Source organism: Salvelinus alpinus, chromosome 30 (assembly GCF_045679555.1).
Source record: "Salvelinus alpinus chromosome 30, SLU_Salpinus.1, whole genome shotgun sequence".
In the NCBI taxonomy this organism is placed as follows: domain Eukaryota; kingdom Metazoa; phylum Chordata; class Actinopteri; order Salmoniformes; family Salmonidae; genus Salvelinus; species Salvelinus alpinus.
The window spans coordinates 6,624,347-6,640,182 of record NC_092115.1 but is presented as its reverse complement, the minus strand read 5'-3'; the positions used below and the strand labels follow the sequence as shown (position 1 = coordinate 6,640,182).

The 15,836-nt window shown below is 43.2% G+C and overlaps 1 protein-coding gene across 1 annotated transcript in view; it reads left to right on the top strand.

Annotated features, from left to right (window-relative positions):
- LOC139560287 (collagen alpha-1(XI) chain-like) overlaps positions 1-11,933 on the top strand; it is a 229,228-nt gene extending 217,295 nt beyond the window's left edge. Inside the window, exons 56-64 of the mRNA XM_071376929.1 lie at positions 868-975; positions 1,556-1,609; positions 1,701-1,736; positions 1,917-1,970; positions 2,101-2,371; positions 5,459-5,571; positions 5,738-5,806; positions 6,273-6,506; positions 9,634-11,933. Of these exons, the coding sequence (XP_071233030.1) occupies positions 868-975; positions 1,556-1,609; positions 1,701-1,736; positions 1,917-1,970; positions 2,101-2,371; positions 5,459-5,571; positions 5,738-5,806; positions 6,273-6,506; positions 9,634-9,780 (1,086 nt within the window). The 3' untranslated portion in view covers positions 9,781-11,933. The remainder of the gene's footprint in view (positions 1-867; positions 976-1,555; positions 1,610-1,700; positions 1,737-1,916; positions 1,971-2,100; positions 2,372-5,458; positions 5,572-5,737; positions 5,807-6,272; positions 6,507-9,633) is intronic.
- The last annotated feature ends 3,903 nt before the right edge of the window (positions 11,934-15,836 follow it).

Genomic DNA, 15,836 nt, shown 5'->3' with positions numbered 1-15,836 from the left:
ATTTAACGTGGTAATTGAATATGTATACGTAATGTAAGGTGTGTAATGATCATTGGTTTGGAGCTAGCGTGCAGCAGTAATAGTATTCTCGTGGGCTTTGCACTAGGCTATAACCTCTAGCTACGGCAGCGGATGTCGTGGACACACCACCGTTGTTAAATACGACACCACTATAAACAGAAGAATCCTCTACCGTCATAACTAAGACAGTGTTCTGGCACCCGCCGCGGACACAGAGTAGATTCATTATGTCGCAGGTGGTTTCAGCTCATTAGTTTAATATACATATTGTGACTTGGCATAATTGAACAACAGATGTTTGTTATTAACAAAGATGTCAACATTTGTGATTTGTGTGTGATTGATCACTACATCCCTCCAACAGCATGTCTCCTGTCTGTGGATGTCTGTGGATTTCTGTGACAGTTCGTCTGAAGCAATTCCTCTCTCTCTCTCTCTTGTTGGCCTATCTGTAATGTACTGTGTGAATATCCCATCTAACATTGTCCACCTCTCTTTCTCCCTCACCCTCTCTCCCTCTCTCTCTCCTTCTCTCTCTCTTCTCCTCCTCTCTCTCTCTCTCTTCCCCTCCTCCTCTCTCTCTCTCTCTTTCTCTTCCCCTCCTCCTCTCTCTTTCTCTTGCTCTCTCTCTCTCCTCTCTCTTTCTCTCTCTCTCTTCCCCTCCTCCTTTCTCTTTCTCTCCCTCTCTCTCTCTCTCTCTCTCTCTCCTTCTCTCTCTTCCCCTCCTCCTCTCTCTTTCTCTTGCTCTCTCTCTCTCTCTCTCTCTTCCCCTCCTCTATCTTTCTCTCTCTCTCTCTCTTCCTCTCTCTCTCTTTCTCTCTCTCTCTCTCGCTCTCTGTCCTCCAGGGTCACCCCGGTCTGATTGGTCTGATTGGACCACCTGGTGAGTTTGGAGAGAAGGGAGACAGAGGCCTGCCTGGACCCCAGGGAACTGGTGGAGGCAAGGGAGACACTGTAAGTGACTGACAAGTTTATTACTCGTTGATTAACTATCTATAAACAGATGATTAATAGTCGAGGAATGACATATATTAACCTTTTATTATCTACACCTTTATGTAAAGTGTTAGCTCATTGTTTCATACGACTATAAAGTGTCATCCCATTGGTTAATACTACTGTAAAGTGTTAACTCATTGGTTCATACTATTATAAAGTGTTGAAGAATGCCTTCATGTAAAGCGCCATCTCATTGGTTAATACTACTGTAAAGTGTCATCTCATTGGTCAATACTACTGTAAAGTGCCATCTCATTGGTTAATTCTACTGTAAAGTGCCATCTCATTGGTTAATTCTACTGTAAAGTGGCATCTCATTGGTCAATACTACTGTAAAGTGCCATCTCATTGGTTAATACTACTGTAAAGTGGCATCTCATTGGTCAATACTACTGTAAAGTGCCATCTCATTGGTTAATACTACTGTAAAGTGGCATCTCATTGGTCAATACTACTGTAAAGTGCCATCTCATTGGTCAATACTGCTGTAAAGTGTCATCTCATTGGTCAATACTGCTGTCCTGTGTCTCTATAGGGTGTTGGAGGTTCCGCTGGTCCTCTTGGTCCTCCTGGTCCTCCTGGAATTCCTGTAAGTTCCTCGTCAAAACATCTTCATGTCTACCATTTCATCATGGTCCTAGTCTTATTGTTCACTGTGTGTCTCTCTTTTCTTCACCTAGGGACATGTAGGCTCTAAGGGGTCCAAGGGATCATCAGTAAGTTCTGTTCATTAGAATCAAATCAAATCCAATCAAATGTATTTATAAAGCCCTTCTTACATCAGCCGATGTCACAAAGTGCTTGTACAGAAACATCCCATTAGAAGATCTCTCCGTCGTGTATGACTGGTGTGATAACTTCCGTGTGTCATCTTGTGTCCTGTGTCTGTTTTTTAGGGTGGAGCTGGCCAGAAAGGAGACACTGGTATGATTGGACCACCCGGAGCTCCTGTAAGTCAACATTTCTTCTCTCAACAAGAGCTCAGATGCTTTCACGATTATCCACTTTAAATTGACCTTTTCGCCTGTCTCTGATTGGCCAATTTCACTGACCCCTAACCCTCTGTGCTCTTCCGTTCAGGGTCCTCCTGGGGACATCATCCAGCCGCTGCCCATGCAGCAGGCGAGCAGGAAGAACAGACGCCAGGCGGAGGACGACGGCGTGCAGGGCGACGAGGCGGGAGGCATGGCGGACTACGACATGGAGGCCACAGCGGACATGGAGGACGTGTTCGGGTCCCTGAATAACTTGAAGCAGGACATCGAGAGGATGAAGTTCCCCATGGGAACCCAGGACAACCCTGCCAGGACCTGTAACGACCTGCACCTCAGCCAGCCGGACTTCCCCGACGGTGGGTTAGAGAGACAGGATTCAGAGTTTTTCCTAGTCTGTGACACATGATAAATAACAGGACCAGTCAGCTGTCTGGACGGCTGATGTACTGCTGCTTTATGTTCTACCTGGTAGATCATCATTGGCTAGCATCTCTAATTGGCTAGAGACAGAGATTCCAGTCACCTGGTGTTAAAAGTAGTTGAATAGTCCTGGTATAGGATGTTTTACATTTGACCTTGCCATAGGTCGACAGTACAACCACCTGCACCTAGTCTGGTCCCAGATCTGTGTGTTCGATCAGGTTAGAGATCTAATCTGGTCCCAGATCTGTGTGTTCGATCAGGTTATGAGATCTAGTCTGGTCCCAGATCTGTGTGTGCGATCAGGTTATGAGATCTAGTCTGGTCCCAGATCTGTGTGTGTGATCAGGTTATGAGATTTAGTCTGGTCCCAGATCTGTGTGTTCGATCAGGTTAGAGATCTAGTCTGGTCCCAGATCTGTGTGTTCGATCAGGTTATGAGATCTAGTCTGGTCCCAGATCTGTGTGTGTGATCAGGTTAGAGATCTAGTCTGGTCCCAGATCTGTGTGTGTGATCAGGTTAGAGATCTAGTCTGGTCCCAGATCTGTGTGTTCGATCAGGTTAGAGATCTAGTCTGGTCCCAGATCTGTGTGTTCGATCAGGTTAGAGATCTAGTCTGGTCCCAGATCTGTGTGTTCGATCAGGTTAGAGATCTAGTCTGGTCCCAGATCTGTGTGTGCGATCAGGTTAGAGATCTAGTCTGGTCCCAGATCTGTGTGTTCGATCAGGTTATGAGATCTAGTCTGGTCCCAGATCTGTGTGTTCGATCAGGTTATGAGATCTAGTCTGGTCCCAGATCTGTGTGTTCGATCAGGTTAGAGATCTAGTCTGGTCCCAGATCTGTGTGTTCGATCAGGTTAGAGATCTAGTCTGGTCCCAGATCTGTGTGTTCGATCAGGTTAGAGATCTAGTCTGGTCCCAGATCTGTGTGTGCGATCAGGTTAGAGATCTAGTCTGGTCCCAGATCTGTGTGTTCGATCAGGTTAGAGATCTAGTCTGGTCCCAGATCTGTGTGTGTGATCAGGTTAGAGATCTAGTCTGGTCCCAGATCTGTGTGTTCGATCAGGTTATGAGATCTAGTCTGGTCCCAGATCTGTGTGTGCGATCAGGTTATGAGATCTAGTCTGGTCCCAGATCTGTGTGTGTGATCATACCAACAATGTTTGGTGTGACAATACGTGATAAGGAGTTGGCAAGACAACAGAACCAGACTAGTACCAAGGCTTTTAGAGAACAGAACCAGACTGGTACCAATGCTTTTAGAGAACAGAACCAGACAGGTACCAAGGCTTTTAGACAAGAGAATCAGACTGGTACCAAGGCTTTTAGAGAACAGAACCAGACTGGTACCAAGGCTTTTAGAGAACAGAACCAGACTAGTACCAAGCCTTTTAGAGAACAGAACCAGACTGGTACCAAGGCTTTTAGAGAACAGAACCAGACAGGTACCAAGGCTTTTAGACAAGATAATCAGACTGGTACCAAGGCTTTTAGAGAACAGAACCAGACTGGTACCAAGGCTTTTAGAGAACAGAACCAGACTGGTACCAATGCCTTTAGAGAACAGAACCAGACTGGTACCAAGGCTTTTAGAGAACAGAACCAGACTGGTACCAAGGCTTTTAGACAACAGAACCAGACTGGTACCAAGGCTTTTAGAGAACAGAACCAGACTGGTACCAAGGATTTTAGAGAACAGAACCAGACTGGTACCAAGGCTTTTAGAGAACAGAACCAGACTGGTACTCAGCCTTTTAGAGAACAGAACCAGACTGGTACCAAGGCTTTTAGACAACAGAACCAGACTGGTACTCAGGCTTTTAGAGAACAGAACCAGACTGGTACCAAGGCTTTTAGAGAACAGAACCAGACTGGTACCCAGGCTTTTAGAGAACAGAACCAGACTGGTACTCAGCCTTTTAGAGAACAGAACCAGACTGGTACCCAGGCTTTTAGAGAACAGAACCAGACTGGTACTCAGGCTTTTAGAGAACAGAACCAGACTGGTACTCAGGCTTTTAGAGAACAGAACCAGGTAGAAGGATTTACCAGTCCCAGACACTGTGTATATCTCCATATTAAATATTCATTAACAAATGTGATATTTACTTTTCAAAGGTTTATGCCACTGACACATTGCAGTAAAGTAAAGTTAAAAAGTACAAGAGCAGTGTTTCACAATGTTGCTTCATGGAATTTACTGTGTATGCTGGTTTTAACTCAATCTGAGTATCTCTCTCAATCTGAGTATCTCTCTCAATCTGAGTATCTCTTTCAATCTGAGTATCTCTCTCAATCTGAGTATCTCTTTCAATCTGAGTATCTCTCTCAATCTGAGTATCTCTCTCAATCTGAGTGATTCCCGATATACAGTAATATGAGGGAAATTGTGCATTAACCTTGCCATAGGGCCCCAGTACATTGTGTTAATAACCTTGCCATACTGCCCCAGTACATCCTGTTAATAACCTTGCCATACTGCCCCAGTACATCCTGTTAATAACTTTGCCATACTGCCCCAGTACATCCTGTTAATAACCTTGCCATACTGCCCCAGTACATCCTGTTAATAACCTTGCCATACTGGCCCAGTACATCCTGTTAATAACCTTGCCATACTGCCCCAGTACATCCTGTTAATAACCTTGCCATACTGCCCCAGTACATCCTGTTAATAACCTTGCCATACTGCCCCAGTACATCCTGTTAATAACCTTGCCATACTGCCCCAGTACATCCTGTTAATAACCTTGCCATAGGGCCCCAGTACATCCTGTTAATAACCTTGCCATACTGCCCCAGTACATCCTGTTAATAACTTTGCCATAGGGCCCCAGTACATCCTGTTAATAACCTTGCCATACTGCCCCAGTACATCCTGTTAATAACCTTGCCATACTGCCCCAGTACATCCTGTTAATAACCTTGCCATAGGGCCCCAGTACATCCTGTTAATAACCTTGACATAGGGCCCCAGTACATCATGTTAATGACTGTGTGTAATGTGTGTTGTGATATTCAGGTGAATACTGGATCGATCCTAACCAGGGGTGTACTGGAGACTCCTTCAAGGTCTACTGTAACTTCACCGCTGGAGGAGAGACCTGTATTTACCCCGACAAGAAGTCCGCTGGTGTACGTTACTGGAAAACAATGTCTATAACGTCTATAGATACAAGATCAAGTTGCAGTCAATTTGAACCTGTATTTTCATACTCACTGTTAGACCTATTCTGTATGTATATATATTATTCAGAGACATTAAGAGTTAAACGCCTGTTGTTTTATTTCTGCGTAACAGGTCAGAATCTCTAACTGGCCCAAGGAGGCTCCAGGGTCATGGTTCAGCGAATTCAAACGGGGAAAAATAGTAAGAAGATGAAAATATATCCAACTCTCAAAGCAGTTATAGATTTCTGAAATTCAAAATCACTTTCAATGACAACTGTCACCCTTTCTCTACCTCACCCTCTCTCTCCCATCATCCCTCTACCTCCCGCTCTCTCCCATCATCCCTCTACCTCCCCCTCTGCCCTCCCCTCTACCTCCCCCTCCCCTCTACCTCCCCCTCGACCTCCCCCTCCCCTCTACCCCCCCCCCTCTACCTCCCCCTCCCCCTCTCCCCCTCTACCTCCCCCTCTGCCCTCCCCTCTACCTCCCCCTCTGCCCTCTCCCCCTCTACCTCCCCCTCTGCCCCTCCCCTCTACCTCCCCCCCTACATCCCCTCTACCTCCCTCTCTACCTCCCTCTCTACCTCCCCCTCTACCTCCCCCTCCCCTCTACCTCCCCCTCCCCCTCTTCCCCCTCCCCTCTACCTCCCCCTCTCCCTCCCCCAGTTGAACTATGTGGACATGGAGGAGAACACCATCCAGACGGTCCAGATGACCTTCCTGAAGCTGCTCAGCTCAACGGCCCGTCAGAATTTCACCTACATCTGCCACCAGTCGGTAGCCTGGTACGATGCCAAGGCAGACGGCTACGACAAGGCTCTACGCTTCCTGGGTTACAACGACGAGGAGATGTCCTACGATAATAACCCTTTCATCAAGGCCCTGTCGGACGGATGCTCAGTAAGGACACAGCATAGATTATATACAGGTTATATTATCTACAGTATTTAGGTTATATTATATTATATACAGGATATATTATATAAAGGTTATATTATATACAGGTTATATTATATACAGGTTATATTATCTACAGTATTTAGGTTATATTATATACAGGTTATATTATCTACAGTATTTAGGTTATATTATATTATATACAGGTTATATTATATACAGGTTATATTATATACAGTAGTTAGGTTATATTATATTATATACAGGTTATATTATATACAGGTTATATTATATACAGTAGTTAGGTTATATTATATTATATACAGGTTATATTATATACAGTAGTTAGGTTATATTATATTATATACAGGTTATATTATATACAGTAGTTAGGTTATATTATATTATATACAGGTTATATTATATACAGGTTATATTATATACAGGTTATATTATATACAGGTTATATTATCTACAGTATTTAGGTTATATTATATTATATACAGGTTATATTATATACAGGTTATATTATCTACAGTATTTAGGTTATATTATATTATATACAGGTTATATTATATACAGGTTATATTATATACAGGTTATATTATCTACAGTATTTAGGTTATATTATATTATATACAGGTTATATTATATACAGGTTATATTATATACAGGTTATATTATATACAGGTTATATTATATACAGTATTTAGGTTATAATATATTATATACAGGTTATATTATATTATATACAGGTTATATTATATACAGGTTATATTATATACAGTTAGGTTATATTATATTATATACAGTATTTAGGTTATATTATATACAGGTTATATTATATTATATACAGGTTATATTATATACAGTTAGGTTATATTATATTATATACAGGTTATATTATATTATATACAGGTTATATTATATTATATACAGGTTATATTATATACAGTTAGGTTATATTATCTACAGTATTTAGGTTATATTATATACAGGTTATATTATATTATATACAGGTTATATTATATACAGTATTTAGGTTATATTATATACAGGTTATATTATATACAGGTTATATTATATTATATACAGGTTATATTATCTACAGTATTTAGGTTATATTATATACAGGTTATATTATATAAAGGTTATATTATATTATATACAGGTTATATTATATACAGTATTTAGGTTATATTATATACAGGTTATATTATATACAGTATGTAGATTATATTATATACAGGTTATATTATATACAGTATGCAGGTTATATTATATACAGGTTATATTATATACAGTATTTAGGTTATATTATAAACAGGTTATATTATATACAGTATGTAGATTATATTATATACAGGTTATATTATATACAGTATGTAGGTTATATTATTTACAGTATTTAGGTTATTGTCAGGATGGTGTATTGGAGGCGAAGTCAAGTGCAGGAGAGCAGATTATAATGAACAGGCTCACTTTATTATAGTTCCAAAAAACGAGAGCACTACATGAAACAAACGCGCTCAAGAAACGTAAACTAACACCACCTAACATGAAAACAATTACACACAAAACATGATGGGAAACAGAGGATTAAATACAAGTAGCTTGATTGAGGAAATGAAAACCAGGTGTGTATGGAAACAAAACAAGACAAATGGATATACGAAAAATGGAGCGGCGATGGCTAGAAAGCCGAATGAGGAGAGGGGCTGACTTCGGCAGAAGTCGTGACAGTTATATGATATACAATATTTAGGTTATATTATATGCAGTATTTAGGTTATATTATATGCAGTATTTAGTTTATATTATATACAATATTTAGGTTATATTATATGCAGTATTTAGGTTATATTATATGCAGTATTTAGGTTATATTATATACAATATTTAGGTTATATTATATGCAGTATTTAGGTTATATTATATGCAGTATTTAGGTTATATTATATACAATATTTAGGTTATATTATATGCAGTATTTAGGTTATATTATATACAATATTTAGGTTATATTATATGCAGTATTTAGGTTATATTATATGCGGTGTTTAGGTTATGTTATATACAGGTTATATTATATGCAGTATTTAGGTTATATTATATGCAGTATTTAGGTTATATTATATGCAGTAGTTAGGTTATATTAAATGCAGTGTTTAGGTTATGTTATATACAGGTTAAGCGGTGTTTAGGTTATATTAAATGCAGTGTTTAGGTTATGTTGTATACAGGTTAAGCGGTGTTTAGGTTATATTAAATGCAGTGTTTAGGTTATGTTGTATACAGGTTATATTGATCCTGGTAACTGTTAGTTGTTTATCAGATCTTGATCACCACAGTAACTCTCTCACCCTTGTCCCACCCCCTCTTTCCCCTTCACTCTCCCTCTCCCTTCCACCCTCCCCCCTCCTCCGCCTTCCCTTCCACTCTCCCCCTTCCTCCGCTTTCCCTTCCACTCTCCCTCTTCCTCCGCCTTCCCTTCCACTCTCCCCCCTCCTCACCTTTCCCTTCCACTCTCCCCCCTCCTCCGCTTTCCCTTCCACTCTCCCCCTTCCTCCGCTTTCCCTTCCACTCTCCCCCCTCCTCCGCTTTCCCTTCCACTCTCCCCCCTCCTCCGCCTTCCCTTCCACTCTCCCCCCTCCTCCGCCTTCCCTTCCACTCTCCCCCTCCTCCGCCTTCCCTTCCACTCTCCCCCCTCCTCCGCCTTCCCTTCCACTCTCCCCCCTCCTCCGCTTTCCCTTCCACTCTCCCCCCTCCTCCGCTTTCCCTTCCACTCTCCCCCCTCCTCACCTTTCCCTTCCACTCTCCCCCCTCCTCCGCTTTCCCTTCCACTCTCCCCCCTCCTCCGCCCTTCCACCATCCTCCCTCCTCCGCCTTTCCACTCTCCCCCCTCCTCCGCCCTTCCACTCTCCCCCCTCCTCCGCTTTCCCTTCCACTCTCCCCCCTCCTCCGCCCTTCCACCCTCCTCCGCCCTTCCACTCTCCCCCCTCCTCCGCCCTTCCACTCTCCCCCCTCCTCCGCTTTCCCTTCCACCCTCCTCCCTCCTCCGCCCTTCCACTCTCCCCCCTCCTCCGCCCTTCCACTCTCCCCCCTCCTCCGTCTTCCCTCCCCTCTCCAGCTGAAGTCGGGCTACTCCAAGACAGTGATGGAGATCAACACTCCTCGCATCGACCAGGTGCCCGTCATCGACGTCATGTTCAATGACTTTGGTGAACCCAGCCAGCGGTTCGGTTTCGAGGTGGGCCCCGTCTGCTTCATGGGCTAGGACCTGACCGCCACCCCCCGACCAGCTGAAGGACAGGGTTAGAGGGCGTTCTGTTCCATGCATGCCTTGTACTGCCGACTGAATACCTGACATCAATCACTCACCCTCCCTATACTCCACTCGACCTGGCCTCCGGCTCTAAACCAAACCTGTGTTTTATATCCTTGATAAGATGATCAGACCCCCAGTATCAGACCAGCAGCACGCTGCCCCCCCCCCCCCCCTCCACTCGAGAACAGCGTGCCGCCCTCCTCTGCCCTGTCATAGAAGCATTGTCCTAGGGGAATACTCCTCGCCCTTGTAGGGCCAATCACATAGTGACTTTACCTTGTAACAGGAGGGAGTGACATGAGGAATAAAGGACGTTTGATGCCGTCGACGGACAGTGTTGCACTTTCAGCAAACAGAGGGAGGATCCACTCACACCAACGCCCAAGCCCCTTTTCCTCTCCTCGTCTTTCCCCCTTCTCGTCCCCTAACCCCATGACCTTATCTAGAGAGACGTTCCACTCACCTGCCTTCTCCTCCCCCAGCCCAGCCTCCCTGTCTGGTAGCTCCAGTCCCCTCCTCCCTCCCCCAGCCCAGCCTCCCTGTCTGGTAGCTCCAGTCCCCTCGTCCCTCCCCCAGCCCAGCCTCCCTGTCTCCTCCCTCCTCCCCCAGCCCAGCCTCCCTGTCTCCTCCCTCCTCCCTCCCCCAGCCCAGCCTCCCTGTCTGGTAGCTCCAGTCCCCTCCTCCCTCCCCCAGCCCAGCCTCCCTGTCTCCTCCCTCCTCCCTCCCCCAGCCCAGCCTCCCTGTCTCCTCCCTCCTCCCTCCCCCAGCCCAGCCTCCCTGTCTCCTCCCTCCTCCCTCCCCCAGCCCAGCCTCCCTGTCTCCTCCCTCCTCCCTCCCCCAGCCCAGCCTCCCTGTCTCCTCCCTCCTCCCTCCCCCAGCCCAGCCTCCCTGTCTCCTCCCTCCTCCCTCCCCCAGCCCAGACTCCCTGTCTCCTCCCTCCTCCCTCCCCCAGCCCAGCCTCCCTGTCTCCTCCCTCCCCCAGCCCAGCCTCCCTGTCTGGGAGCTCCAGTGTTGCTCCAGATACAACCACAGAGGTGATTTTGTGCGGAACACAGAACACCAAAAGGTGCTACAGAAAAAGTGCATTTTAATAAACTGTAATTATTATAATTATTTTGTACAATACTGTTCTCTTTCTGAGTCCACTCTTCAAAAAAAAAACATGCATGTGTACCAAGACTCTTAATAAAATGTTTTAATAATGTTATAATAAATAAATGTTAGTAAGACTATATAGAAAATACATTTGCAATAAATATATTTGTTTGTTTTTTAATGTCTGTTGAGAAGTAAGTACGTAGTGTTGTCGTTGTTTTTGGAATACAATGTTAATATCAGCAGTTGAATACAAATCTTCTCTATTGTGTAATTATGAAGAATCTCCTTTGTAAATATTGACCATTATAAAGCACTTAAAGCATTATTCTCCCCCTCCAAGACTATACTATACTCTAATATACTCTACAGTGAAGGGTTATACACATAGTAGGCCTATATATATATATATATATATATATATATATATATATATATATATATATATATATATATGGTTACTAAGGGTTACTAAACCAAATTGAACAACAACAATATGGTTACTAAGGGTTACTAAACCAAATTGAACAACAACAATATGGTTACTAAGGGTTACTAAACCAAATTGAACAACAACAATATGGTTACTAAGGGTTATTAAACCAAATTGAACAACAACAATATGGTTACTAAGGGTTACTAAACCAAATTGAACAACAACAATATGGTTACTAAGGGTTACTAAACCAAATTGAACAACAACAATATGGTTACTAAGGGTTACTAAACCAAATTGAACAACAACAATATGGTTACTAAGGGTTACTAAACCAAATTACAATTACAATTAAGTTTAATTGTATATAAATATTAACATATTTGGGTGGGGAAAATAAAAATACTTATTTGTGTAGGTTCTTCACGTCCAATTCCTGACAGTTTGTGAATGATGCCAAATAAATGAGCTCTTTATACAGTTAATCCGTTTTCCTGTAACAGTAATGAGGAAAGGTTTTCATGTGCTTTTGATGGTTGATTCATATTAAAACTGGATTCTGAACAACGTGTCGATTTGACCGTCTGTATTCTTTACTATCTCTAGTGATTCCATGATGATTCCATGGCGCTTTATTATGACAGATCATTCTTCCCTTTCATCAAAGGATTAAATAATCCTAATCTCTTAAACATTGTCAGGTTAGGCTAATCTGTGGTGTGATATGTCTGGGTCGTGGTGCTTCTGTTTCTACCCACAAAGCCGAGGTACACACCCCCAACTGGTCCTGTCTCTCCGAGCGCCTCTCTCTCTCTCCTACTCCGACCCAGACTTTGATCGTGACGTTTACATGGCCCTCTCCTTCCTTCAGTCACAATATGACAGCGGTAATAGTTGAACCAGAAAGAAACATCTAAACCTTTCAAACCTGTGTAATTATGTTTACAGCTTGTTGTAAAAAAATATAAAACAAATGTTTTGATAACTTGCCAAATGCATATTCAAACGGTTTGCATTCACTTGAAGACATCTCATAAATGAAATACTTTTATTCAACTGTAACTGTGAGTATTTATTGAAGTGATACGACCCTCTTTGAGTTTTGGTGTAACAGCCATGGTGGCCATGATGAAACAGTATGAAAGGTACAGACAGTTGGCATCACGTGATGTTTCCCTGGGCCCTAGGTCTGTAAACACTGTACAGCTTTATTCCACATGATGTTTCCCTAGGCCCTAGGACTGTAAACACTGTACAGCTTTATTCCACATGATGTTTCCCTAGGCCCTAGGTCTGTAAACACTGTACAGCTTTATTCCACATGATGTTTTCCTAGGCCCTAGGACTGTAAACACTGTACAGCTTTATTCCACGTGATGTTTCCCTAGGCCCTAGGTCTGTAAACACTGTACACCTTTATTCCACATGATGTTTCCCTAGGCCCTAGGTCTGTAAACACTGTACAGCTTTATTCCACGTGATGTTTCCCTAGGCCCTAGGTCTGTAAACACTGTACAGCTTTATTCCACGTGATGTTTCCCTAGGCCCTAGGTCTGTAAACACTGTACAGCTTTATTAAACGTGATGTTTCCCTAGGCCCTAGGACTGTAAACACTGTACAACTTTATTCCACATTATGTTTTCCTAGGCCCTAGGACTGTAAACACTGTACAGCTTTATTCCACGTGATGTTTCCCTAGGCCCTAGGTCTGTAAACACTGTACAGCTTTATTCCACATTATGTTTCCCTAGGCCCTAGGTCTGTAAACACTGTACAGCTTTATTCCACGTGATGTTTCCCTAGGCCCTAGGTCTGTAAACACTGTACAGCTTTATTCCACGTGATGTTTCCCTAGGCCCTAGGTCTGTAAACACTGTACAGCTTTATTCCACGTGATGTTTCCCTAGGCCCTAGGACTGTAAACACTGTACAGCTTTATTCCACGTGATGTTTCCCTAGGCCCTAGGTCTGTAAACACTGTACAGCTTTATTCCACGTGATGTTTCCCTAGGCCCTAGGACTGTAAACACTGTACAGCTTTATTCCACGTGATGTTTCCCTAGGCCTTAGGTCTGTAAACACTGTACACCTTTATTCCACATTATGTTTCCCTAGGCCCTAGGTCTGTAAACACTGTACAGCTTTATTCCACATTATGTTTCCCTAGGCCCTAGGTCTGTAAACACTGTACACCTTTATTCCACATTATGTTTCCCTAGGCCCTAGGTCTGTAAACACTGTACACCTTTATTCCACATTATGTTTCCCTAGGCCCTAGGTCTGTAAACACTGTACAGCTTTATTCCACGTGATGTTTCCCTAGGCCCTAGGTCTGTAAACACTGTACAGCTTTATTCCACGTGATGTTTCCCTAGGCCCTAGGTCTGTAAACACTGTACAGCTTTATTCCACGTGATGTTTCCCTAGGCCCTAGGTCTGTAAACACTGTACAGCTTTATTCCACGTGATGTTTCCCTAGGCCCTAGGTCTGTAAACACTGTACAGCTTTATTCCACATTATGTTTTCCTAGGCCCTAGGTCTGTAAACACTGAACAGCTTTATTCCACATGATGTTTCCCTAGGCCCTAGGTCTGTAAACAATGTACAGCTTTATTCCACATGATGTTTTCCTAGGCCCTAGGTCTGTAAACACTGAACAGCTTTATTCCACATGATGTTTCCCTAGGCCCTAGGACTGTAAACACTGTACACCTTTATTCCACATTATGTTTCCCTAGGCCCTAGGTCTGTAAACACTGTACAGCTTTATTCCACGTGATGTTTCCCTAGGCCCTAGGACTGTAAACACTGTACAGCTTTATTCCACATTATGTTTCCCTAGGCACTAGGTCTGTAAACACTGTACAGCTTTATTCCACATGGTCACAGTGTGATGGCAGTTCTGTTAGCTTCTCAGGGTTAACTTTTAGGGAAGTCTTCCTCACCCTGACAGACTGGGACAGAAAAGTGGCGCCGGAGAAGAAGGCTGCCGTTTTATATGTCCCCAAACAATTGTGTTTTTTTGTTTGTTTATTTGCGTTGTTTGTAACTTATTTTGTACATAATTGTCACGATCGTCGTAACTTTGAATAGAGGACCAAGGCGCAGCGTGATAGAAAGACACCTTCTTTTATTATGAAGACGAACAAACGAACAAAAACAACAAACAGACGACCGTGAGGCTATATCAACAAAATAGTGCTGACACTAAACACTACACATAGACAATTACCCACAATAGCCTACTGCCTATGGCTGCCTAAAATATGGCTCCCAATCAGAGACAATGAATGACAGCTGTCTCTGATTGAGAACCATTCAGGCAACCATAGACTTACCTAGACACCTAAACTCAACACAAACCCATACACTCTACCAAAACCCCCTATACCATACCACCACCCAAGACGAGACAAATACACACAAACATCCCCCCTGTCACACCCTGACCTAACCAAAATATTACAGAAAACAAAGATAACTAAGGCCAGGGCGTGACAATAATGTTGCCGCTACCGTCTCTTATGACCGAAAATAACTTCTAGACATCAGGACTGTGATTACTCACCACGGACTGGCAGAATCCTTTTTTTCCTTTAACGAGTCCGACGAGCCCCGTGCGAATGATATACTGCTTTCTCGGGAACAGGCCCAGATCCCCGTGATTTGCGTGAAGAGGAGGTGGAGAAAAAGGGGCCAGAGGGCGGGTTGCCTTCTGAGAATTCGTAGGTGATTGAATAAACCCCCACCTCCTTCCATTCTGCTAGCAAACGTGCAATCTGGAGAAATAAATAGATGACCTACGCGGAAGATTAAACTTGCAACGGGACATTCAAAACTGTAATATCTTATGCTTCACGGAATCGTGGCTGAATGACGAGATTATCAACATACAGCTGGCTGGTTATACGATGCACCGGCAGGATAGAACAGCAGCATCTGGTAAGACAAGGGACGGCGGACTATTTAGTTTTGTAAATAACAGCTGGTGCACGATATCTAAGGAAGTCTCGAGCTATTGCTCACCTGAGGTAGAGTATCTCATGATAAGCTGTAGACCACACTATCTACCTAGAGAGTTTTTATCTGTATTTTTCGTAGCTGTTTACATACCACCACAGACTGAGGCTGGCACTAAAACAGCATTGAATGAGCTGTATTCCTTTTTACCACATTTCTATCAGCATGTTAAATGTGCAACCAGAGGGAAAAAAACTCTTGGCCACCTTTACACCACACACAGAGATGTGTACAAAGCTCTCGCTCACTCTCCATTTGGCAAATCTGACCATAATTCTATCCTCCTGATTCCTGCTTACAAGCAAAAATTAAAGCAGGAAGTACCAGTGACTAGATCAATAAAAAAGTTGTCAGATGAAGCAGATGCTAAGCTACAGGACTGTTTTGCGATCACAGACTGGAATATGTTCTGGGATTCCTACGATGGCATCAGTACACCACATCAGTCATTG